Source organism: Chaetura pelagica, unplaced genomic scaffold (genome assembly GCF_000747805.2).
Source record: "Chaetura pelagica isolate M959 unplaced genomic scaffold, ChaPel_1.0 scaffold66, whole genome shotgun sequence".
NCBI lineage: Eukaryota > Metazoa > Chordata > Aves > Apodiformes > Apodidae > Chaetura > Chaetura pelagica.
The window spans coordinates 6,306,628-6,331,950 of record NW_009953811.1 but is presented as its reverse complement, the minus strand read 5'-3'; the positions used below and the strand labels follow the sequence as shown (position 1 = coordinate 6,331,950).

General features: G+C 46.4%; 1 protein-coding gene across 1 annotated transcript in view; it reads left to right on the top strand.

The window, feature by feature from the left end:
• LOC104391947 (transmembrane protein 110-like) overlaps nucleotides 1-25,323 on the top strand; it is a 27,604-nt gene continuing 2,281 nt past the window's right edge. The window contains exons 1-6 of the mRNA XM_010001299.1: nucleotides 1-74; nucleotides 994-1,089; nucleotides 2,962-3,083; nucleotides 17,303-17,415; nucleotides 18,472-18,555; nucleotides 19,601-19,717. Of these exons, the coding sequence (XP_009999601.1) occupies nucleotides 1-74; nucleotides 994-1,089; nucleotides 2,962-3,083; nucleotides 17,303-17,415; nucleotides 18,472-18,555; nucleotides 19,601-19,717 (606 nt within the window). The remainder of the gene's footprint in view (nucleotides 75-993; nucleotides 1,090-2,961; nucleotides 3,084-17,302; nucleotides 17,416-18,471; nucleotides 18,556-19,600; nucleotides 19,718-25,323) is intronic.

The window sequence follows — 25,323 nt, the reverse complement described above, 5'->3', positions numbered from 1 at the left end:
ATGACCTCCCTCATTTTCTTTGCAGTAAAACGATTTAAGGAACCAAAGGAAGAGAGACGTCCCTGGAGGATATGGTGAGATTTTTAATTTGAAGCTTGAAAAGACCATGTACTATGATTTTTCTTTTATGCTAACAATCTTCTAGACCCTCTGAATATCACCCTACATGGTATTTAGATGTTAAATGCTCTGATGTTGCTTCCCGGGGATATCACCATAAAGTAGCTGGTGCTCCCTAGAAGTAAAATTTCCTGCCCAGCTCCTCCAAAGAAGCTTGTTTTCACTGAAGGTGACTGAATTTAGGGGTTATGGTCCTCTTCAATCTGCTGGCATACATGGGTCAAATTTCATCTTTAAATTCAATTGATCACTTTGGTGTCCCCTGACCCAGCTCAGGCATAGACCAGGCAACATATTTGGCTGTGTCTTGATGTGAAGTAGCTGGGTATTGCTGTCAGCTTTGAACATCTCTACAAAGCATCTCCTGTATTGTAGGATTGATAGGCTGCTGAGAGGTGTGTGGGTGGCTCAGCCTATGGTTGGGCTGGCTTGGCAGCATGGAGCTACCAGCCAGTATTGATGATGAAAAGCCTGTTAAGTCTTCTCAGTTTGGTTCTTCGTCTGAAGTTCTTTAAGAAATCGATCCAATTCCCTGTAAACAGCTGTGAAACCTGGAAGGAGCTGGACAACTTCCCTGCATCTACTGTTGGTTGGAGAAACTGAGGCTGGATCCTGGAGAGTGAACTCCTCTTTGCTGCAGGCTAAAACTCAGCAGCAAAGCTGCAAGACTGACCAGCTACATAATGAAGCAATATCATTTTCTTTTTCTGAAGTATTTAGAGTTGGCCAAACTGCCCCTTTTCACCATGGACCAATTCTTGAGTGTGTTCTCCTTCTTGGAGGAATGCAGATCCATGCAGGGCCTTCACCTGGGAGACTGCTCTGCTGCTGGTGCTCCAGGGCATGGATTTTTTTGTCTTTTTTTCTCTTCAGGTTTTATGATACCTCCAAGCAAGCAATAGGTGCCCTCTTCATCCACTTTGCCAATGTTTTTCTGTCGGATCTCACTGAAGAGGACCCCTGCTCTCTGTAAGTACGTGAGATACTTGCATTCATGTCCAGTACTTGGAAAGAGAGGAAGCAAGACTGTTGGCAGATACATGGTGGAAACTAGGTGTGGATAAACCATACTAAGCTTATTTTCCAGGTCTGGGTTGTCTCTTGGACTGATGGAGATGAGGCAGTGTGACCCTGCTTTTCCAGTGATTAAAAGCACCTTGAAATATACTATGTCCTGTGCAATTGCAGCTGCTAAATGTGCTATTTGCACAACAAACTGCACTTCGGCTGAGCTCAGAGCATTATTGAGAATGCTTTACTAACTGTGTGGGTAAAGGCTTTTCTCTAATGTAAAGACTTATTTTGGAACTTCAGTTGAACCTCCCAGATACATTCATACGGTCCTTTTAGGGGGCTTTCTAAGCTGGACTTTGGGCTTTAATGTAGAAGTGCCCCTTTAACTTCAGACCAGCCACTTCACAACTACTAGTTTCAACATTATCCTCAAAATGCTACTCAAAACCATCTGACCCATCTCCTCTTTATATTTTATAGCACTGCACCTTGATTTGTTTCTTTAAACAGCCACAAGTTTGGCTGGGGCTAAATAGAACCTCTAAAATTATTCATTGTTGTTTTTTTTAAACAGAGAATGTTGTAGAATAAACCCTTTTGTGCTTGTGCTGTGCCCTTCAGGTTCTTTCCTTAATGTGTGTTTTGTTTCCTTGTGTTGCCTGACTTGTCATCCTGAACCAGGCAGCTTAAAACTCTCCAGCCCTGTCCCTGGGCTCTGAGGCTCATACACTGTGTCCTGCCCAGTATAAACGACCAAGTTCTTATGTTCATATCAGAGTACTCTGATTTCAGCAGCTGGAAACTGTAATAAGTTAGTCTGAGCCTTAAGATGTAGAAAAGCTTAATGTCATATTTTCAAAGTGGATATCAAAAGCAGATTGTTATTTTCAGTTTCTTTATTCAGAGGCAGTATCAAGTTCTGGAAAAGGACATGTTCATTCCTCTAGCTCTGTGCTTGGTATTCTCTTCATGCTCTAGAAATTTGGCGTGATCTGTCAGAAAATATTCCAATAATGGAAAACTGGCCAGAAAACATTAGTCTGAGTGTTGTTTTTTGTTGTTTTTTTTTTCTCTGGAGTTCATTAAAATACCAAACCCTGGAATAGAGCTTGGACCCTGCAATCCTCAGAAGGTCCCTGCAGGTCTCCTGCCTCTGGCACGCTGTCCAGTGAGGCTTAAACATCCAAAGCTGCTGAGCAAACCTGCCCAGCCCAAATCTTCTGGTAGGATGTGTTCACCTCCTGGGTCTGGAGTGGGGGACCCCAGGATGCCTGCTTGTTGAGCCAGGGCTCTTCACCTCTCCTAAGACCTTTTGCCTGTCAGTCTGTGTCTCTGCTTGTAGGAGCCATTTGCAGCTGCTCAGTAAAATGGACTTTTTGTCTCTTCTGCTGCACAGTTCACAGAGCAGCTGTGCTGGCCAAGAAACTTTCATTTTATTGGATGAAATTGCAGAAATGTTAGGTTCCATCCTAATAGGAACAGAAGGTACTGCAAATGAAAATGCCTCCCTTTTGGGGGGGTAACCCTTAAAAAAGTCTAGCCCGACAGAAAATGTAGTGTTATATGAATATGTGAGCAATGCCAGTGTTGGTAGAGACTGTTCCATTCTCTGCAGAACAGGATTTTAAACTAAGAAATTCCTGTTAAGACTATAGGAAAATCCAATAAAAGAGAAGGGAAGTGAGCCTGGACTATTACATGATGTTCTGGTTTGTTGGGTTTTTTTTAAGTCTTGGGTGTTTTTTGTGGATTTCCATAATGAAATATGAGTTTTTTTGACTAAGACTGAAGAACACAACTGAAACCTGAATTTTCCTGTGCTCATAGCTACCTGATTAATTTCATCCTTGATGCCACGCTGGGAATGCTGCTGATCTGGCTTGGTGTGAAAGTTGCCTCCTGGATCGTGCAGCATAAAAAGTACACATACCTGGTCTTTGGAGAATATGGTAAGTGGCAGCTGCTCTGCACAGAGGTGGCTTGTTTGCTCCCAGATATGCATGGGGAGATGAAAAATGGCAAAAGCTATAGTTTGGGGATAAAACATTTGAGCAGGATGCTTCCCTTCTCCAGGGAGCTCACAATTGAAGCTCTGGGACACTTCCTTGGGTGGTTAATATACCCTGGGGGACACAATATGGTAAATGAAGGTGTTTGTGTGTGGTGATGGTGGCTTTTGTGGGCTTCTCTTGGGTTTTTTTCCGAGCCTTTCAGTTCAGAACACAGAGTTGTTGTTGTGTTTGCCTTGAGCTGTAGCAGACACCACCAGGACACAGCCTGGCCCCAAAACTGAGTTCTCAAATAACCTCTGGGTTTGGTTGGTTGGGTTTTTTCGAAAGCTGATGTTAAAAAAATATACATAAAAATAAAATCACACAAATGTAAGTGTGCCCAAGTCTGGCCTTTCTCTGCCTCCCTTCCTGTCTTGAGGAGAAAGTCCCAGAAAAGCCTTTCTGAGCCATCCCCACTAGAGGGTAGCACTTCTCTTCAGAAAGAGCAGAGCCACCTTCCAGGAGAGCAGTGCTGCTCCGTGGCTGCAGGGGAGGGAAGCGTTAACCCTTTGCCTGTTCTATGTTATAACTAATATAAAGATGAATTCAGTCTTACTGTAGAAAATACATCCTATTCGTACCGATCACTTTGCCACCTTAAATATGAAACTTCATGTCGTGAAGGTGATCTTGTTCATTTGTATCTTTTGTATCTTTTTGATCTGATAAATGAGCTGGTGAAACTTGGACCAAACTAGGATGAGTGTGGAGGCCCAACTGATTTGTGAGCTCTTACTCAGGCTGACTTTCAGCCTGTGTAAACAGGTCATGGCACAGGGTGAAGGGGATGGTTGGGTTTGTGAGGCCGTGGAAGCAGCTGCAGACTGGGAATGAGATGCCAACAGATGGGTTCAAATAAGGAGCTGTCTCTCATCACACCTAAGAGTGGCTTTAAAGGTTGCAATGGTCTCCAGAGCAAGTTCAGCAGCCTGACAGGATGGATTTGGTGGGGACTACCTGTTTGGGTTTTTTTCCCCCAATGGCTCTTTCTCAAATTGCTGGGGAGCCAAGCACGGAGTGCAAAAGTAATTCAGATGAGACAGCAGAGGAATCCAAATATTCTTGGTTCAGGGACTGGCATTTTTCCCCTCTTGAGCAATGAGAATTTGAAGCAGGACTGCAGCCATCCCAGGGCACAGCTTCAGCTTCATGTGCCACGTCTGCAGTTGAGAAGAAGCAAGGAAACATTAAAGTGTATTGACAGCTTGCAGAGCAGTAATGAACTTCTGTTGAGCTGTAGCTGCCCCCTCATGATGGCTGGCTCAGACTACAGAAACAGCTCACTCCTCTGATGAAATCTTGCTTCCTTTAATAAATAAACAAGAAGTTTCTGCTCTGGCTTGAATTTAGCTCTTGAATAGGAGATTAAATATCTCGTCCTCTGAGCACCACTCTTGGTGCACGTCTCTGGCCAGAGTGACAATGATGGAAAAATCAGGTAGGAGTCAAGTGGCATGTCCAGTGCAATCCTGTTGGAGGGCTAGGAAAGCAAAACACTGCTGTCCTCATCTTGGATGCTGACTAGCTTCCAGGACAGTTTGGAAGATGCTAGTAAACTTTGTACAGTTTGATACAGGCTCCAGAAGTGTGATGTACTTTCTGCTCTAATTGCTCTACCAGACATTGTTGCTTTCCTCAATTCTCCTGAGGAGCAAAAGAATCTCTTGCAGTTCTGCTGAGGAGGAAGGGCAGGATGCCAGGGAAGCACCAAATCTGTGTTGCAGACAGTGGTGAGTACTATTGCTCCAACAATCAGAAAAGAAAGCTGTGTCTTTGCCCAGTATAGACACTACTCATCTACCTGCATGGTCTTTTTGGGGCTGGAAATGTATTGCAGCTGCCTTCTTTCTGAGCCTACTCCTCTTGGTTACATCCCTGTGTCTGATGGAAACTGTTGCTGTTACCCTCTGTGTTGGTTTCCATCAGTGCCCTCTGCTCTACTGTTGGTTTGCCTGTCTCCACAGCCCTGGGTGGTTCTCACTGTATGATTTCAATAGGTGCAGTAATGGAGAAGCAAAGAAAAGGGAAGAGCAGACACCCTGATCTCTATGGCTGTTTTAAACATCCAGCTGTCCAGAGCTGTTTATAAAAGTTAGTTACTTTTGTATTAAAAAAAAAACAAACCAAAAACAAAAACAAGCAAAACAGAAGCAAACCAGAAGATACTTATTCTGAGATTAGCCTCTTTTGTGCCTGAGCTCTTAGCCAAAGACTGCTGCAGCCAGAGTTACCTGGGTTTGAGCTAGTGGAGGTTCCTGTATGCTTGTGTTCTTCCATCTCTGCCCAGCTGCTCTGGATTACTCTCTGGACAGCATCTAAGCACAAGGAGCTGCAGTTTGAAAGGCTGTCTCTTCTGAAGACTATGGAATCATAACCATAGAATGATTTGAGTTGGAAGGGGCCTTTAAGATCCTCTAGTTCCAACCTCCCTGCCATGGGCAGGGATATCTCCCACCAGACCTGGTTGCTCAGAGCCCCATCCAACCTGGCCTTGAACACTTCCAGGGATGGGGCAGCCACAGCTTCTCCGGGCAACCTGTGCCAGTGTCTCACCACCCTCACACTAAATAATTTCTTCCTGATGTCTAACCTAAACCTACCCTCTTCTAGTATAAAACTGTTAGCAATTTACTATCACCTTGCAAAAAGCCCCTTCCCAGCTTTCCTGGAGCCTCGTCAGGTACTGGAAGATGCTAAAAGATCTCCCTGGAGCCTTCTCTTCTCCAGGCCAAACACCCTAACTCTCTCAGCCTGTTTCCAGAGCAGAGCTGCTCCAGTGCTCTCATCAAGCTGTTCCAGTGCTCTCATCATCTTCATGGCCTCTAGACTTGCTCCATGTCCTCCTTGTGTTGGGGCCTCAAGAGCTGGACACAGCACTGCAGGTGGAGCCTGAGCAGAGTAGAAGGGGAGGATCCCCTCCCTTAACCTGCTGGCCATGCTTCTTGTGATGCATCCCAGGACATGGTTGGCTTTTTTTTTTTTTTCACATAGGCTATGGAGAGTGATGGTTGCCTCACAAATACTCAAAGGTGACAAAGTCCACAAATGCTCTGTGCTCCATTGCCAAAGCTGCTGAGCAAACCTGCCCAGCCCAAATCTTCTGGTAGGATGTGTTCACCTCCTGGGTCTGGAGTGGGGGACCCCAGGATGCCTGCTTGTTGAGCCAGGGCTCTTCACCTCTCCTAAGACCTTTTGCCTGTCAGTCTGTGTCTCTGCTTGTAGGAGCCATTTGCAGCTGCTCAGTAAAATGGACTTTTTGTCTCTTCTGCTGCACAGTTCACAGAGCAGCTGTGCTGGCCAAGAAACTTTCATTTTATTGGATGAAATTGCAGAAATGCTAGGTTCCATCCTAATAGGGACAGAAGGTACTGCAAATGAAAATGCCTCCCTTTTGGGGGGGTAACCCTTAAAAAAGTCTAGCCCGACAGAAAATGTAGTGTTATATGAATATGTGAGCAATGCCAGTGTTGGTAGAGACTGTTCCATTCTCTGCAGAACAGGATTTTAAACTAAGAAATTCCTGTTAAGACTATAGGAAAATCCAATAAAAGAGAAGGGAAGTGAGCCTGGACTATTACATGATGTTCTGGTTTGTTGGGTTTTTTTTAAGTCTTGGGTGTTTTTTGTGGATTTCCATAATGAAATATGAGTTTTTTTGACTAAGACTGAAGAACACAACTGAAACCTGAATTTTCCTGTGCTCATAGCTACCTGATTAATTTCATCCTTGATGCCACGCTGGGAATGCTGCTGATCTGGCTTGGTGTGAAAGTTGCCTCCTGGATCGTGCAGCATAAAAAGTACACATACCTGGTCTTTGGAGAATATGGTAAGTGGCAGCTGCTCTGCACAGAGGTGGCTTGTTTGCTCCCAGATATGCATGGGGAGATGAAAAATGGCAAAAGCTATAGTTTGGGGATAAAACATTTGAGCAGGATGCTTCCCTTCTCCAGGGAGCTCACAATTGAAGCTCTGGGACACTTCCTTGGGTGGTTAATATACCCTGGGGGACACAATATGGTAAATGAAGGTGTTTGTGTGTGGTGATGGTGGCTTTTGTGGGCTTCTCTTGGGTTTTTTTCCGAGCCTTTCAGTTCAGAACACAGAGTTGTTGTTGTGTTTGCCTTGAGCTGTAGCAGACACCACCAGGACACAGCCTGGCCCCAAAACTGAGTTCTCAAATAACCTCTGGGTTTGGTTGGTTGGGTTTTTTCGAAAGCTGATGTTAAAAAAATATACATAAAAATAAAATCACACAAATGTAAGTGTGCCCAAGTCTGGCCTTTCTCTGCCTCCCTTCCTGTCTTGAGGAGAAAGTCCCAGAAAAGCCTTTCTGAGCCATCCCCACTAGAGGGTAGCACTTCTCTTCAGAAAGAGCAGAGCCACCTTCCAGGAGAGCAGTGCTGCTCCGTGGCTGCAGGGGAGGGAAGCGTTAACCCTTTGCCTGTTCTATGTTATAACTAATATAAAGATGAATTCAGTCTTACTGTAGAAAATACATCCTATTCGTACCGATCACTTTGCCACCTTAAATATGAAACTTCATGTCGTGAAGGTGATCTTGTTCATTTGTATCTTTTGTATCTTTTTGATCTGATAAATGAGCTGGTGAAACTTGGACCAAACTAGGATGAGTGTGGAGGCCCAACTGATTTGTGAGCTCTTACTCAGGCTGACTTTCAGCCTGTGTAAACAGGTCATGGCACAGGGTGAAGGGGATGGTTGGGTTTGTGAGGCCGTGGAAGCAGCTGCAGACTGGGAATGAGATGCCAACAGATGGGTTCAAATAAGGAGCTGTCTCTCATCACACCTAAGAGTGGCTTTAAAGGTTGCAATGGTCTCCAGAGCAAGTTCAGCAGCCTGACAGGATGGATTTGGTGGGGACTACCTGTTTGGGTTTTTTTCCCCCAATGGCTCTTTCTCAAATTGCTGGGGAGCCAAGCACGGAGTGCAAAAGTAATTCAGATGAGACAGCAGAGGAATCCAAATATTCTTGGTTCAGGGACTGGCATTTTTCCCCTCTTGAGCAATGAGAATTTGAAGCAGGACTGCAGCCATCCCAGGGCACAGCTTCAGCTTCATGTGCCACGTCTGCAGTTGAGAAGAAGCAAGGAAACATTAAAGTGTATTGACAGCTTGCAGAGCAGTAATGAACTTCTGTTGAGCTGTAGCTGCCCCCTCATGATGGCTGGCTCAGACTACAGAAACAGCTCACTCCTCTGATGAAATCTTGCTTCCTTTAATAAATAAACAAGAAGTTTCTGCTCTGGCTTGAATTTAGCTCTTGAATAGGAGATTAAATGTCTCGTCCTCTGAGCACCACTCTTGGTGCACGTCTCTGGCCAGAGTGACAATGATGGAAAAATCAGGTAGGAGTCAAGTGGCATGTCCAGTGCAATCCTGTTGGAGGGCTAGGAAAGCAAAACACTGCTGTCCTCATCTTGGATGCTGACTAGCTTCCAGGACAGTTTGGAAGATGCTAGTAAACTTTGTACAGTTTGATACAGGCTCCAGAAGTGTGATGTACTTTCTGCTCTAATTGCTCTACCAGACATTGTTGCTTTCCTCAATTCTCCTGAGGAGCAAAAGAATCTCTTGCAGTTCTGCTGAGGAGGAAGGGCAGGATGCCAGGGAAGCACCAAATCTGTGTTGCAGACAGTGGTGAGTACTATTGCTCCAACAATCAGAAAAGAAAGCTGTATCTTTGCCCAGTATAGACACTACTCATCTACCTGCATGGTCATTTTGGGGCTGGAAATGTATTGCAGCTGCCTTCTTTCTGAGCCTACTCCTCTTGGTTACATCCCTGTGTCTGATGGAAACTGTTGCTGTTACCCTCTGTGTTGGTTTCCATCAGTGCCCTCTGCTCTACTGTTGGTTTGCCTGTCTCCACAGCCCTGGGTGGTTCTCACTGTATGATTTCAATAGGTGCAGTAATGGAGAAGCAAAGAAAAGGGAAGAGCAGACACCCTGATCTCTATGGCTGTTTTAAACATCCAGCTGTCCAGAGCTGTTTATAAAAGTTAGTTATTTTTGTATTAAAAAAAAACAAACCAAAAACAAAAACAAGCAAAACAGAAGCAAACCAGAAGATACTTATTCTGAGATTAGCCTCTTTTGTGCCTGAGCTCTTAGCCAAAGACTGCTGCAGCCAGAGTTACCTGGGTTTGAGCTAGTGGAGGTTCCTGTATGCTTGTGTTCTTCCATCTCTGCCCAGCTGCTCTGGATTACTCTCTGGACAGCATCTAAGCACAAGGAGCTGCAGTTTGAAAGGCTGTCTCTTCTGAAGACTATGGAATCATAACCATAGAATGATTTGAGTTGGAAGGGGCCTTTAAGATCCTCTAGTTCCAACCTCCCTGCCATGGGCAGGGATATCTCCCACCAGACCTGGTTGCTCAGAGCCCCATCCAACCTGGCCTTGAACACTTCCAGGGATGGGGCAGCCACAGCTTCTCCGGGCAACCTGTGCCAGTGTCTCACCACCCTCACACTAAATAATTTCTTCCTGATGTCTAACCTAAACCTACCCTCTTCTAGTATAAAACTGTTAGCAATTTACTATCACCTTGCAAAAAGCCCCTTCCCAGCTTTCCTGGAGCCTCGTCAGGTACTGGAAGATGCTAAAAGATCTCCCTGGAGCCTTCTCTTCTCCAGGCCAAACACCCTAACTCTCTCAGCCTGTTTCCAGAGCAGAGCTGCTCCAGTGCTCTCATCATCTTCATGGCCTCTAGACTTGCTCCATGTCCTCCTTGTGTTGGGGCCTCAAGAGCTGGACACAGCACTGCAGGTGGAGCCTGAGCAGAGTAGAAGGGGAGGATCCCCTCCCTTAACCTGCTGGCCATGCTTCTTGTGATGCTTCCCAGGACATGGTTGGCTTTTTTTTTTTTTTCACATAGGCTATGGAGAGTGATGGTTGCCTCACAAATACTCAAAGGTGACAAAGTCCACAAATGCTCTGTGCTCCATTGCTCTGACAGGGTAGCAGCAGGCCAGGTCTATAGGTGCTTTTCCTGTAGGGGACTTCTGCAGGAAGGAGAACAAAGCAGAGTTTAAGCTGCAAAGGGATTGAGAGGTGATGCCCAAGGTCTTTGAGGTGCTGCTGGGTCTGTACAGACTGAGCAGGGGAGATGCTGGCTGGAGTCAGAGCATGCAGATGAAGCCTGGTTCAGCTTTGTGCTCCACCTGCCAACTGCTCCAGCCCTCTTCTCCCTCCCTCATTCCTGTGACAATGAGCAGCTCCCTAGAGCTGCAGGGAACCTCTGGATAGCTGCAGCATGCTGGCAGTGTAGGGGTGTCTAATAACTCTGACAAATTACGTCAGAGATGCTGGAGTATTTATTTTGGGAAAACAAATGCTATGAATCTGCACTAAGAGATGGTTTCTGCAACCTGTGAGTAAAATGCCGAAGAGGAACATTAAGAAATGGGGAGAAAAAGAGGGTTTTCTTGCTTGAAAAGGCCTCTCTGGATGCCCATCTGAATGCTGACTTGTGTATGACTCTGGTTGTCATCACTGACTAGTCTAAGCTTGATGCTTTGCGCTCATTCACTGTCTGGAAATGGAAAGGCATGTTGCTTGAAGGCCTTTAAGCTCTGCTCAGTGGCCTGTTGAACTCTGCTGGTCAAATCTAGTTATAGAAGAATATGCTGTGTGCCAGCTGCTGAGTTTAACTGAGGACCTGTGTAGGCTGCTTTTGGCCCCGTGGTGGTGTTGTACAAAATTTCCATAACAAATATTCCCATGTCCTGAGCCAGCCAAGGGAGCTGGCTGCTAATGCTTGAGGAAATACTGCTAAAAATAGCTTTAACCTGAGGGGCCTGGCTTTTCCAGCCCTAGGGCCAGGGGAGAAAAATAAGGAGAGGACTGAGGAATGTCCTCAAATGGTGAAATGTGTGGCCAGGCCCCTCGTTCTGAGCCTTTGAACCCCCCTGGGTCTGGCTGGTAGCAGCAGTGTTTACCCCACTGCAACAGCAGCACCTGCAGGGAGCAAAGACCCAGAGCAGTGATGTGACATTGCAAACTGGGGACTGATTCCAGCTGTACACTCGTAGTTTAGATGCAAAACATGCCAGAGAGGGTCTGGGATGTCTTCATAGAATCAGAGAATGGTTTGAGTTAAAGAGACCTTCAAGATCACCTAGATCCCACCCCCCTGCATGGGCAGGGACACCTCCCACTAGACCAGGTTGCTCCAAGCCCCATCCAACCTGCCCTTGAACACTCCCAGGGAGGTGGAAGCCACGGTTCCTTTGGGCAACCTGTTCTAGTGTCTCACCACCCTCACATGAATGCAACCTGTTCTAGTATCTCACCACCCTCACATGAAATTTATTCTTAAGATCTAATCTAAATCTCCCCTCTTTCAGTTTGAAACCATTCCCCTTTGTTCTGTCTCTTTCTGCCTTTGTAAAAACTCCCTCCCCAGCTTTCCTGTAGCCCCTTCACGTGCTGGAAGATGCTCTTGCCCTGCCCATGACTGGTGCAATTGCTAGTTAGGTCCTAGTCTCTGAAATCCTGTTCTTGCCCTCAAACTACACACTTTTGTGCAAGTTGGATGCTTTACTTCTATTTATTACCCTCCTCTCCACTTGGCACTGCTAATTAGATCCCTTGGTTTTGGAGACACCTTTTGAGTATCTCTTAAGAGGTGTATTTTTTAATTGACCTTCTATGCCCACTGTCACCCAGGGCAACTTTTGGTGCTTTCAAATATTTGCTTTTCCTCAGGCACCCTGAACCCTCTGCTTTGGCTGTGCTTAAGCTTGTGTCCTACCTGCTCAGTGCACACACAGTCCCCAGAAGACCATAAATAAAGCTGTTTGGCAGTAACATGTGGGCTATGCTGACAGCTTGGTACGTTAGGCAGCCTGGATTAAAACTAATCCTGTTGTGTGGTAACAACTGAAATACCTCAAGCAGTGCTGCTTCTGCTCTGCAAGCAGTTGGGCTCCCACACAAGACTGGAATGTGTGAGATGGGTGTTTGGGTGAGGTTGCTGCAGGCACCAGTGGTCCCAGGTCTGCACCAGAGAAGTTTTGCTGATGGTGGGGTGGAGAGCACCAGTAGTATTGCTGGAGGAGAAGGGTCTAAATGGAGTGTGTGCATATTTTTGGGGTGAAGGAGGATAGTTATTTTTATCAGAGAGGGAAGTAACTATGAGAAGGTTTGAGCAAAGAGTGTTCATCAAGCTAGAAGGAGAAGTTGATGGAGGAGACCTGGCATGTCCTATGTTACCTTCCCACTAGTACTGGGGGCAAGAAGCTGGAAGTGCTCAAAGGGAGCATGATACTTGATGTCATCTAACAGATGTGGTTCCCCTCTTTTACAAGGAAAGGCAAAGCTTTGGATACAGCAATGAGGAGAACATCTGTTTGGTTTTAGTCTCCAGAGAGTAGATTGCCAGCCAGCAAAACCCATTCTCTGGTAGGCACTTACCTAGATTTATGTAATGGAGAAACTTGATGTAAGAAGAATTCCTTCCCAACCATGGACAGGGCACTTCTGGATGGCACTTGATCCATTAAAGACATTTAATTCCATCTAGGGATGCCTCTGACCATCTTGCTGTAGGAAGCCAGCACCTAAATGAGGTGTGTGGTCAGCTGGAATCAGCTCAGGTTTTCCAGGCTTGCTTCCCAACTGTGGAAGGAAGAGATGATGTGGCCTGTTTCTCTTACAGGTTTGTCCAGGGACAACACCAAAGGTTCCCTCTTATCTAATGAGATGCTAATAGATGGTGACTTGTATGTTACTGGCATTAGTCAGAGTTAGATGAATTAATGATGAGTTAGACTTGGATGATGGTCTCTCTGAGGTAGATCAATGGTCCTTGAGTGACTTTAAACCTGCTGAGGTAAGGAATCATAGAATCATAGGATAGTTTGGGTTGAAAGCTCATCTAGTTTCAACACCTCTGAATGGCCAGGGGTATCAGGCTGCTTTCTGTGTTCCAGGATGGATTCCTGTGTATAAACATCTCATCCCATAGTCTGAAAACAAAGCTTAGAATGGAAAAGGAGAAGAAAGAGGTTACAAAACAGTAGCAATTTTGAGCTGCTTAAGGTGACAGAGGAGATGGCCAGTCCTGGCCGTAGGTCTGGGAGTCTCTTTCCATACCCTTCCACTGTCTACCCTGGACATGTAAGAAGTGCTGGTGTCCTTCTAACTGTGGAGGAGATTGACAGCATCTTCTGTAGGTGATGGAGAAAAGACCAGAGAGAGAAAAATGAGTATTTGAAGCTCCATGCTGTGAGGGAGGCACCTTTGACAAGGAGGGTAGTAAGGGGTGCAGGTCTGTCCCACTTGGTAGTGTGGGCTTTGCTGTATCTTGTATCTGCTTTGACAAGGAGGGTAGTAAGGGGTGCAGGTTCTGTCCCACTCGGTAGCGTGGGCTTTACTGTACCACTTGTATCTGCCATGTACAGGTGACCAGTGAAGCTGGTCTGACTGAGGCAGACCTCTCTCCTTGGAGAAGTGAGGTTCCTTGGGTGGGATCTTGCAGTTGCACAGTAAAAACTGTTCTCTGGGGAAGGGAGAAAAGGTTTTTCTTTTCCAGATGTTGTCAAACCTCAAGAAAACTGAAGAGCAGTTTGATGGCATTCTTGGTAACTGAAAGGGAAAGGGAGAATCTTTTGGATGAGGAGCTGTTAACCTTGGAGACACAGCTAAGTCTATGCCTAGGGTGCCTTGGTTAAGTAGATTGTCTCTTGTAGTGTCTGTGTACCAGGCTGGTTAGCCAAAACCTGTCTGCAGAGATGGCTTGTTGAGGGTCAGGGCTGTCAAATGCACAGTAGCTGTTTGTGATGATGAATGATCATTACTTCCTACCTCCTAGGGGTGTGAGGAGGCAGGTTTTTGGGGGAGATCTCAAACTTGCTGTTGCTTTCTGGACAAGCTGAGATGAGTGTTCCCCAAGTGCCACATGCAATTGCTGCACAGAAAAGCTGACTTGTAAAGGGTGCTGTGGCTGTTAGTCTTGTCACCCCATGGGGGATGGAGCACAGCTGACAACACAGAGCAAAAGGGGAAGAGTTCAAATGCAGAAAGGAAATGATGGATATGTTTGTTTTCCTGTTTTGTTTGTACTCTGAGCTCTGATGGGAGCTGGTAACATGGGGGCTTGGAGGAGGATCGGTCTGTCTTGGGGTAGTGGGTCACAAAGCCCCACTGTACTAGACCTGTGCCAAAGACAACCAGGCACCTGACTCTACTGGGAAAGGCTGCCCATGCTTCAGGAGGATTAAAGCCTCTCTGACACCAGCCTTTAATTGCCAGCTGCTTCTAGTACTGCTCCTGTCTCCTCCAGAGCCCACCCATGAAGCTGTTCCCTGCCAGGGAGCGGAGCCACGTGCTTCCCGCGCTCCTCTGCGGCTTCTGCTGGGTGCACTCACGCCTAACCTTCCTGGCTCCCTCTTCCTTCCCCCCCTCTGTGCAATTGCCTGCTGCACTGACACTTTCTGCTTTCTATCCTCCCAGCTCAGCAGCCTGTCTGCACCCCTGGCCTCTTGCTCCTTCCCTCTCCCTTCCTTTGCTTCCTTTGTGCTTGTGGCTCGAGCAATTAAAAAGTTGGGATGCAAGGTGATTGCTCTGAGTTCTCTGGCATGGAGACATGAACTGGATGCCTCTACTTTTCAGCTGTAGCTTTGCAATGAGGCAAATGTTTTGGTATGTTGCTAACAAAATGACAGAATAAGGACAAATACACACGCAAACCTGTTTTGCCCTTGCTGGGAAGCAGATCCCCCTTAGAGCTGGGCTTGGTTGGATACCAGCTCTTACTAAATCCTGGTATGTGCTGCTGGTCTCTGCCTGGAGGTTTGCGTAGTGGTTTGGATAAATGTGCTTTTGCAAACTACTGGTGTCTTTCCATGCCACGTCTTAGCAGTATCATGCTGGGAGAAGTGGAGCAGAGCTCTCAGTCTGTTGCTGAGCACAGATACAATCCCCAATTCTGGCCTGATCATGCTGGAAACAAGTGTTGCCAGGGTTTATCTTTTGGGTTCAAGTGGTAAGAGGAAATGCCACAGTTTTCCTAAGCCAGATACTGTAGCTCAGTTTTGCAGAGCTGAGATTTTCTGATGAGGCTGGGAAGGTGATAACCAGCTGGCAGTGCTTACAGGGGGCTGAAGCAAGCACATGTAACTGATACAGGACCATTATCCTTGTTAACAGTACAAATCTGCTTTTTCTTACTACTTGATAAGTACCCCGTTGGAAACATTTGTATTTAATTAGTATTGATTCTTTTTGAGTGAGTTGCTCTAAAACCTGGAGTGATGGAGCCCCTGTCTCTTGCTCAGACAGAGGATCACATACCCAGCCATTCACTTCATCAGCAAAAAAAAATTGGTTCTGTTTAGGAGTGAAAGCTTCTGCTGTTTGCATTGAAAATGCTGACCAGAAATCTTCAGACTGCTGCTGGCAACTGAGTAGGCAAAGCTTGGCAGAGAATTTGGCAGGTGATTAAATTTTTTAATAGAGGAGTGAGCAGGGTGGTGACTTGTATCGAGGAGGGTCATTCCAGCAGTATTTTCTCTTGAGAATTGTTATTGGGAGTAGTTTAAATTCAGGAAGGATTATCAGTCAGGATTATGGAGTCTGACATTCTGGTCAAAAAGGGGCAGGATTTTGTGAGCTGCTCCTATGACACTTCTAACTATTGGAAGCAGGGACAACCTGCCTCTGTGGACTTCTCTAGGTTTGCTGGGGTGAAGAGAAATTAAATCTCTAGTGCCCTGACAAAAAGGCACCAGAAAAAGGCCCAAGAAAACAACTGATGCCCCAAAGCAATGTGTGTATGTGTGTAAGGAACCATTTTCTGAGTTATCAAGCTTTCTATATATAAAGGATTTTCCTGTTCTGTGTTTTGAGGAGAGGGGATACTTGCACCCTTTACAAGCAGGGCTTCCTCCCCTCAAGACCCTGTGTCCATCCAGCTCAAAGCAGCTCAGCACCAAGAGGGGGTGATAATGGAAATACTAAGAGGAAAAAATTTGTCTCCAGGGCTCTGTGCATCTTTTCTCTTAAGGGGGGGAGAACATATTTGTTATCCAAGTAAAAATTTATCAAAGTTGTTCCAGTCTCCTGAGAGTTCCCAGGAATGGTGTTCCCATTGCTGCTGAGCTGTGGCCCTTGAGACCCCAGAAGTGTCTGCAAGTGCAGGAGTTGCTGGACAAGGATGGGGAATTTCAGGTCTCCAGGCAGAGCCAGAGCTGTGTCTCTCCCCTTTTACAGAAGCTGCCTGCCTGTAGGACTTTTGCTTCAGCCAAGTAGTTGATCTAGAAAGGAAAGGCAAGGGGGAAGGTGATGTAAGAGAAGTTTTTTGGTGGTGGTTTTCTGCTCTTGATGGATCTCAGAGGCAGGTTGGTGGAAAGGAGAGCAGGAGAGGAGGCAGATAAATACAGTGTTAAGATCTGTAAGGTAGGCAGGGCTTCTTCAGTTGTGTCTGAAATTGCTCTGTTATTTGTTTGTCCTTCAAATTAACCAGAGCTCTGATTAACTGCCATCCCCATTTCACAATCAGCCCTAAAAGGAGTCAAAAAAGGATCAGCTTTTAGAACAAAAGGCCAGTGGTGGTAGTGGGGTATGTGGTGTCTCATGAGGGAGATGTCTCTTGTTTCTAGCCAAATTGAATTCAAAAGCACAACTGCAGTATGAAAGACAAAAGCTGCTGCTCTGGTACAGTGCACAACTGGAAGTTCTGCTTTTCTGCACTTATTTCTCTACATAAATTTGCAAAGTTGCAAAAAGAGCTGCAACTAGGAGGCAAGGCAAGTCTGCTAAATTTTCTCTAATACAAGTAATATTTACTTTTTCTTTTAAACTAGAAAGGTTTTAGCTTAGACTTGGGTATGTTTTGATCTTCAACAGATTTGTAGATTCAGCAGGGAACCCAAACTCTTCTACCCCAGACATGTGCTCCTACAACTGTAGACAATCTCTCCACTAATTTTAAGTTTGATGTTGAGTATCTGTCTCACTGCAAAACTTGCGATATGGAAACACTTCCCTGTTAAGGAAGGTATCAGCTAAGGTATCAAGCACAAGGCAGTTTTTCTGAAAGGCTTTTTCTCCTCCTGTCCTCTGTCTCAGATTTAATATGCTGTTTTCCCAGGTGACCCTCCACAAGCTGCTGCCTGGATTGGGCAATGTATCCTCTACTTGCTGATAATGGTTTTTGAGAAGACTGTCATTAGCCTTGTCCTGCTTATCCCTGGTTGGACGAAGGTAAGCTCCTGAGCTGTGTTTTTCTAGCCATTACTGTTGTGGCTTTTTTCTTGTCAGCTTTGCCTTACTAGAGGTCCCAATCATCATAGGTCTGGCCCTTACAACTTGTTGACATTTCTCTGTAATCATTAGCTATTACTTAAGTTTGGGGAAACATGACTTTCCTAATAGTTTGGCTTTTGGTGCATTCTCTTCCTAATCAAAGCTAGTGGAATAAGATGCTGCTTTAATTTTCTTTTCCATCCTTGGAAGGATGGATAGGATAAAATCCTTGGAAGGATAAAATGGGCTGGGCTGGCAGCTGAGCTGCTTCAGTTCTGCCAGAGGATTTGTACATTTTCTCCTCAGGTCAGTTCATGCTGGTGTTTCATGATCCCATGCCTAAACTAGGTGGACTTCTAGAGGTTAATTTGGAAAGAGCTGTCCCAGTAGTATGCTGTCCTTCCCTCCCACAGCTGCTTCTGTATGGTGGCTCAATCAGGGGTAATTGTGTTGGCTGTGAGCTTCTCTTCAAAAAAACCTAAAACCCATAAATAAATCTGGTAGTTGTAGCCACATACCTGGTGGCAGGTAGGTGTGATGGGTATAAAAAGCCATTCTGGGTGTTGATGGGTAACACCTGTGGTGAGTTCCTCACAGGCTGATGTGACTTTGGCTTGACTGAGGAGCTGTTTACAGCAGTCTGGGAGCGCTTACTGTTCTTGTTAAGAGCTTGTCCTTCTAACCCAGTAGCCTACAGTTCTGACTTGGACATGGACACGTTGTTCAGCAGCACACGCTGCTGGAGCCAGAGATGCTGCTGGATTCCTCTCCACACTTATCACACATGGCTGGTGTCCTCATTTTGCAGCTAGGCTCCAAGGAGCCAAGGGTTGTCCCACCAGTTGTCACAGGCAGTTAAAGTGAAAGACTAGGGGTACTTCTATCTTGATCTGTACAAAATCCTGTGTTTGGCAGCTGGGCTAAAGGAGTAGCCCATGTAGTGTCACATCTCAGTGTTGATCTCTCAACAGAGAGCTGTTCAAATAACGTTTCCAAATGCTTTCTCCTCTGCAGCTTCAGCAGATCCTCCTGGGTTACATCCCAAACCCCCAGCTGGAGCTCATCCTGGTCATGCTTGTTGTGCCTTTTATAGTCAATGTAAGTGATGCTTCTGCAAGCACTGGGTGGGGTGGTTTGGAAATTATGGTCTCCCTCCCTTGATGGGGATTGTGTACAGGAACTGGCTTGGGGCAGGCCTTGAGTAACGAGTGGCTGGGAGAGGGTGGAGGGGAGTGGAAACAAATATATTTGTTGTCATCAGTACACAAATATGTCACTGCTGCCCTGCCATGGTTTCTGTTCCTGATTCCCACTGCCTTGTCCAAGCTTCTGGGTGTCTGACTCCTTGAAGAAAGGCAGAGCTCCTCAGCTGAGGGCTGCATCTCAGCAGCAAACTACAGGCATGGGAGTGCCCCAAAGCATTTGACATTGACCTGACTTTTGGCAACATGCAAATCTGGGTGTTTTGCTAGACTTCTTAATTGCATTACAGCAAGGCAGTGTTCAGGTTACCCTGAACTCTTGATCTTTACAGATCTGGTTTGGTAAAACTTCTTGAAAGCTCAGCTTTTTCCTGGTTCTTCTGGTTCTGGGTAATCCTTGACTTGCAGCTTAGTTCCTGCAAAGGTGGGAAATAAGAACAAGGTGTTAATATGCAGATCCCATCTGGACAAGGAGTGAGTTGAAATCTTTTCAGTTTATACCATGAACATTGCAAGGGATGCAGCACTGGCAGAGCTGGGTTTACCTGCCTGTGCTACCAGCCTCTTCCCACCCCAGGCTGCATTTCCTTATTTGAGAGGAAACTCTGGTTCTCAAAGAAATGGCCAGTGAACCTGGGATGGAACTTGGTTCACCTGCTATTTCCTGGTGCAAACTTGGCCTATTGTGCTGTGTCTTTTATGATTATTTTCTTTATTCTTTTCACTGGGTCTTCAACAGCTGTGAAATAAATAGGATTTATGTGATCTCAGCAATTTGACCCATCTAACCCCACATACTTGATGCAGGGTTAATTTAGATACTAAATTAGGGTAATCAGAGCTGGACATGAGAGCAACCAAAAGGAGAAGAAATAGCTGTGATTGAATGCTGTTGCCTTTTGGTCTCTGCCATCTATTCATGCAACTTCTTTCTCCCCAAGGCCATTATGTTCTGGGTTGTGGACAGCTTGATCATGAGGAAATACAAACAGAAGAACACTTTGGACATCAGTGGATCCATAGAATCTCCTCGGGATAAGAGGACTGAGGAATCTCAGGTAAGATCAGTGATGCCCTGTGTTTGAGACCAAACAACAAACTCCTGGCATGGTCTGTGTGCTCCACCACAACCATGCAGCATGCCAGGATGATACCCAGGCCTAGGATGGTGCTTCATGCATGTGACCAATGACCCTGCTAAGTCAAACTGACTTTTGGTGCTTGTAGCTGAGGTCAACAGAGGGATATTTTCTGGGTTGATCTGACCCTAAGGAGGAGTAATGCTACAGCCACAAAGTGTTGCTGAAATATTGCCCTAAATGGTGACAGGATCTTGTGGGGGATGAGCTGGCTTTTGCACTAACCTCTGTGGGCTTGTTGGAGTGGCAGGCTGAAGCTGGTGGGTACTTCTGCACTATCTCTTGCAACTTTCCCATTTTTAATTGTAATTAATCTTGGCTTAGATCTTGCTTTCCCTGCTGTGATTGGTAGCATCCTCTCTAGATTTATTTTTTTTTAGATATTTTTGTGAGTGTTGGGGATTTTTTTCAGCCAAATGGTGGTCCCTTAGCTGCAGGAAGCTGTTGTGTGTGTAGTCTGAGCTTAACACTTAAAAGTCATGGGGGGAGAAAGTGCTCCAGTCCCAGCAGACTTGTTCTTGCTAATGACTTGGGGCTTGCTGTGCCAGTGGTGTCAGTGCTTCTGTTGGCTTTTGGGCAGAGACCACAACCTGAGTCACTGGATTGAATTTCCTTCCTTCCCCCTTGGCACTCTGTTTCCCAGTGCTCAGTGTACAGCTACTGATATCCCACAGCTCACTGGTGAGACTACCTCAGATAACATAGCTCCTGGCAGTCACAGGCTGGCTCCTGGAGTAGCTTCTGCTGAGGAATTTAGGACGAACAGAAATAACTCTTGCTTTCTGAGAGCTCTTTTATCAAGAGTAACTCTGCTCTTCTGATGGTGGGGATTGGATGGCCAACTACTGGTGACATGGCTTGGCAGTGTGCACGGCACTGGTGGCTTCCATGGCTCAAGTGTACAGCTGGGGAAGCAGCCACCTCTCATGGGAACATGGTGTTGGAGGCATCCTCCCTCTGGCAGCAAGGGCAGGCAGATGGGAGCAGCTGTTGAGACGAGTCACTGCTCCTGACCCTACCTCCAGACAAACATTTGTAGCTTGGTGAGGTTACTAGAATCACACAAAAAGTGTGACCTAGGGAGTTCCTGAGTGGTGTGTGTGGTGAGGAGCATCCTTGAGAAATCTTGTAGTGTTTTGGAGAAAGGAGGGAAGAGAGGCCTGAGCTGGCACTACCAGTACGTCTTGATGGTTATGCAGTGAGGTTAAGAACTTGTATCTAGGACATGAAAGTGGATTAAGTCTGGGTGTGAATGTCTCCCTGGTTATGGCACAGTCCCATTTTCTTGGTGATGGTTGAGGATCAGCCTTGGGAGAGCTAGGCTAAAGGTCTGCTCTGAATGTAAAAGTGGTGGTGAAGATCTGCTTTGCTGACTGGATATGCTGGTTTGTTTCTGGAGGTCTAAGATCACTTAAAATTACACCAGCTCAGAAACCATAGGTAAGAAGGTGACAATCTCTGGTTGAGATGCCAACCTCCTGTCCAGCGTCTCAGACCTAAACTAGGAAGACTTAGTCTTACAGATGGCTTGTTGCTTGTTTCTGCTGTGAATACACAGATGGTGCTGTAATTAATGGTTTTCTGTGGAAATGGAGCTGGTCCTCTGCCTTGCTCCACTGAGGAGAGGCCAAGTGTTTTCTGGATAACCTGAAGGCAAGGTAATATGTTAATCTCTAGAAGCTAGGAAAAGTTCTTCTGGTAGCTCAACTAGACAGGGTGTTTCAAGAAGTGGGAGCTGGATTCCCACAGTCTGACTGTTATTGTCAAGGGCTTCTTCCATCTTCCAAGTACTTGACTCCTCCTCTCTGACAAATTTTTGCTGAGACCTTCAATGTGCAGGTCATCTTTCATTTTAGAAACCCTCTGATTCATCACTGCAGTGGAGCTACTAAGGTGACCAGTTTGTACCTGGAACAGTCTATGGGGCTGCTCAGTTATGTTCTTGTGCCTCTGGCCAACAAATAATTTGGGCAGAGAAGGAAATAATGAGGAAACACAAAAGTGGGTGACTTGCTTTCCCAAATATGCTTCTTGGCACTGGGCCTAAGGCCATAGGCTCCTGCTTCATATGTCAACTTTTGAGGCTATAAATTAAAGGTCTTGTTGGCTTGCTGAACCCTACATCTGGATTGGAATTTAGGCTCTAGAAGAGAAAATGAGGATTTACTGAGCTTGTTGCTGCTTAATAACCTTTTCAAGTGGGGGAATTTCTTCCCTGCCTGCTGCCCAGTGGAGGAGGGAGGAGGAGGGGGGCTGAGAAGCATCTGTACAGGGCAGAGCTGGCTGAGGCTAATGGGTCCTGCAGTTTATCAGGGTCCATCAGGGCTGTCTAGCAGCAGGCGCCAACAGCTCCCCATCATGCTGCCTTCTTGAATTACAACCCTCTGCCTGTCTTGCCAATAGAAAGTGTCATTATTGTCACTTGAACTAGCAGTTTGTGTTTGGGAAGGGAGGGGGAGAGAGGAAGGAGAATGGCAAGAGGGGGCTGAATTTAACCTGTTAAAAGCCCTCACTCAGTATTTTTTGTAGGGATAGCAGGAGAAGGCAGCTTTGTCCTTGGCCTGGTGGACCAGTTGGGTAACAAGAATCACTGAATCAAGGAATTTTCAGAGCTGGAAGGGAGCTCTACCAGATCATCTAGTCCAACTCCCCTGCTAAAGCAGGATCCCCTGGAGCACATCATCCAGTGCTGCATCCAGGGGGGTTTTGAATGTCTCCAGAGAAGGGGACTTCACAACCTCCCTGGGCTCTTGCTTTTGATAAAACAACTGCTGAACACCTTTTACACTGAAAATCCAAAAGGGACAAAACTGGCTGTTATGGCTGGAAGGATTCCACCATTCACCCCAAGTTAGCCTCAAAGCTTTCTGCTGTTTCAGACTCATGCTCTGCTTGCTAAATGTTGACATTACTTTTTTTTGGTTTGGTCCTCTTTCTCATGGGGTGGGAAGAGATCTCTCAAGAGTGCCAGTCTGAATCCAGTGCTGTTCAGGCTGGGGAAATGTGCTCATCACCCTCACTTCTGCTTTGTATGTGTCCTGCCCTTGACCTGAGTCTCTTTTCCCTTGCCTTTCCAAGTGCATATAAACTTTAGATCTTATCAGTGATTTCTTTGTTTCCTCCACTCAGGAAAACAAGTTAGTTTTAATCATGTCTTATTTGATCTTTTTTGAGTTTGTTTTTTGTTGTGTTGGGTTATTTTTTCCCTGAGGGGGGTGCATGAGTTTTTGTTCCTTTTCTGAAGGTTTACATTTTCAGAGATGAGCCTTAAAGCAAAATTCAGTCTAATAACAGTGATACTTGTAAGAACCATTAGGATTAACCTAGAGGCTAATTTAAAGTTGGGGGGGAAGGTAATGGATTACATGGGGACCTGCCTTTGGTCACCATGGAGCTCAGCACCTACCATAATTCCCTTCATAGGAGTGGTGACTTTTGGTATTCCCTAGATTGAAGGTGCTGGTGAATGCCAATACCTGTGCTACTTGCTTTTAAGTATCTAAGAATACTCCAAGAGTGAGTTTGATTTGCTCGTTGCTCAACTGAACTGATTTTTAAATAGCTCAAACTCAGGGTGAACTCAGGTGCCTGGTCCCTATGGGGAAGCCGGATGCAGGTGAGCACGGAGGTGCCTCTGGAAGGAAAGAGTCCCACCTGGCAGTCCTCCTGAGTCGTAGCAACTCATTGAAGCTCAGATGCAGAAGGATGGTGGTGCCCTGGTTTGGGCCCAACATGACGACAAAGGAGCAGCCCCATGGCCACTCACTCAACTCCCCACACACATACTCTGGGATGAGGAGGACAAAGCTCATGGATTGAGACAAAGGACAAGGAGGGTTCTTCACTGATTAAGGTCTCAGGCAAAACAGATTCAACTTGGGGAAAAAATAATAATTTAATTCACACTAATCACAAACACAGAGGACACAGACAACACAAAGAGCAGGGCTTGCGTATGTTACCCCACCCCTCCGTTCTTCCCGGGCCCAAACCCCTTTGTTCCCAGTTTCTCTCCCTCCTTCCCCCCAGCGGCACAGGGGGATGGGGATGGGGTTTAGAGTCAGTTCACAGGCTGCTGGTTCCTGCTGCTCCTTCCTCCTCAGGAAGAAGGATTCCTTACAGTCCTGCCCTGCTTCCCCACGGGGTCCCTCCCATGGCAGAGAGTCCTCCATGAACCTCTCCTTCATGAGTCCTTCCCACCAGGCCCGGAGCTGCTCCAGCCTGGGCTTCCCACAGCATCATGGCTGCTTCAGGAACAAACTCCCCTGGCACCAGGGTCTTCCAAAGCTGCACAATCAGAGTCCACAGGCAGCAAATCCTCTGGTCACAAAATCCAAGTCCACTGGCCAAGTTCACCCCTCCTGGCACCTTCAGGGAATGTTGCACCAGGTTCCTCCATGAGTGCAGGGGCACAGCTGCCATCTCGCCATGGGTTGCAGGGAAACTTCTGCTCAGGCACCTTCTTCCCCTTCTTCCCCTTCTTCCTCACCAACCACCAGTACCCCTCTCCTCCAGCTCAGCTCTTCTCCCCCCTCCTTCTCTGCTCAGCTGTTCTTTTGTATTTTAATCGCTGAAGTGCATCTGTTGTCCCTCTAATGGCTCCTTGTCTGGTTTTGGAGCAGGGGGAGCTTCTCAGCTTCTTGTCGGAGCCACTCCTGAGACCCTTCCCTGCTACCAAAAAACCCACCAAACCAGAACAGGAGGGAGGATGGTTCTTGCCTCTACACCAGGCTGGTTGGAGCTTTGGGCAATCAAGCTTCCATGGCTAGTGGGGAAGTGGGCCCAGAACTGGTTTGTTTTACAGCCTGGGTCACAGTTCCCATGTCTTTGCAATCTCTTCCTCTGTGGTGGCTTGGTTATCTGATGAAAGGTCTGCATGGATAGAGTACCAAACCACTAGGCATCTTCTTCTCCAGGACAGGAGGGGTTGGCAGAGCACACAGGCAGCCCTGTTTCAATAGCATGACCCATGTTGTTTTGCAAGCTACTGGCCTCCTGGTGCTGAGAGGAATGCATGAAATATTTGAGGACTGCTGAGTGAGACAGTAGCACATTGTCCCAGGGCTGGGAAGTTGTGGCTTATTCCCAGCTGTGCCACCTGCTGTGGTCCTGACCTGGACACATCTGCAGGGGAAGTTCCTTATCCAAGTTGTGCTGAGAACTCCCAACCTGGAGCTGGGCTTGAAAACAGTGTCTGAGGGTATGTCCTGTGATTGTCATAGCAAGGAGGAGCTGTCTCATGATGAAGCTCTCTGGGGAACTGTGGAAAGCTTGCTGGGGGACTGTTGGCTCAAGCAGCTTTGTACCAGCTGTACAGTGGGCAGGTAGCAGCCTGAATGGGTCTGGATGTGCAGCACTCAGGGCCTGCTCCATCAGCCATACTTGGCTGCAAGGGGTTTTGAGTTTTCAGCTGAAACCCACTGAAATTACCAGTTCATTAGACCCCAAAACTAGCCTGTTGCAGCCTGTTCAGTGAGTTTATAATGTTGCATGCGACTAATCGTCCACCCATTTTTTCAGGTTCA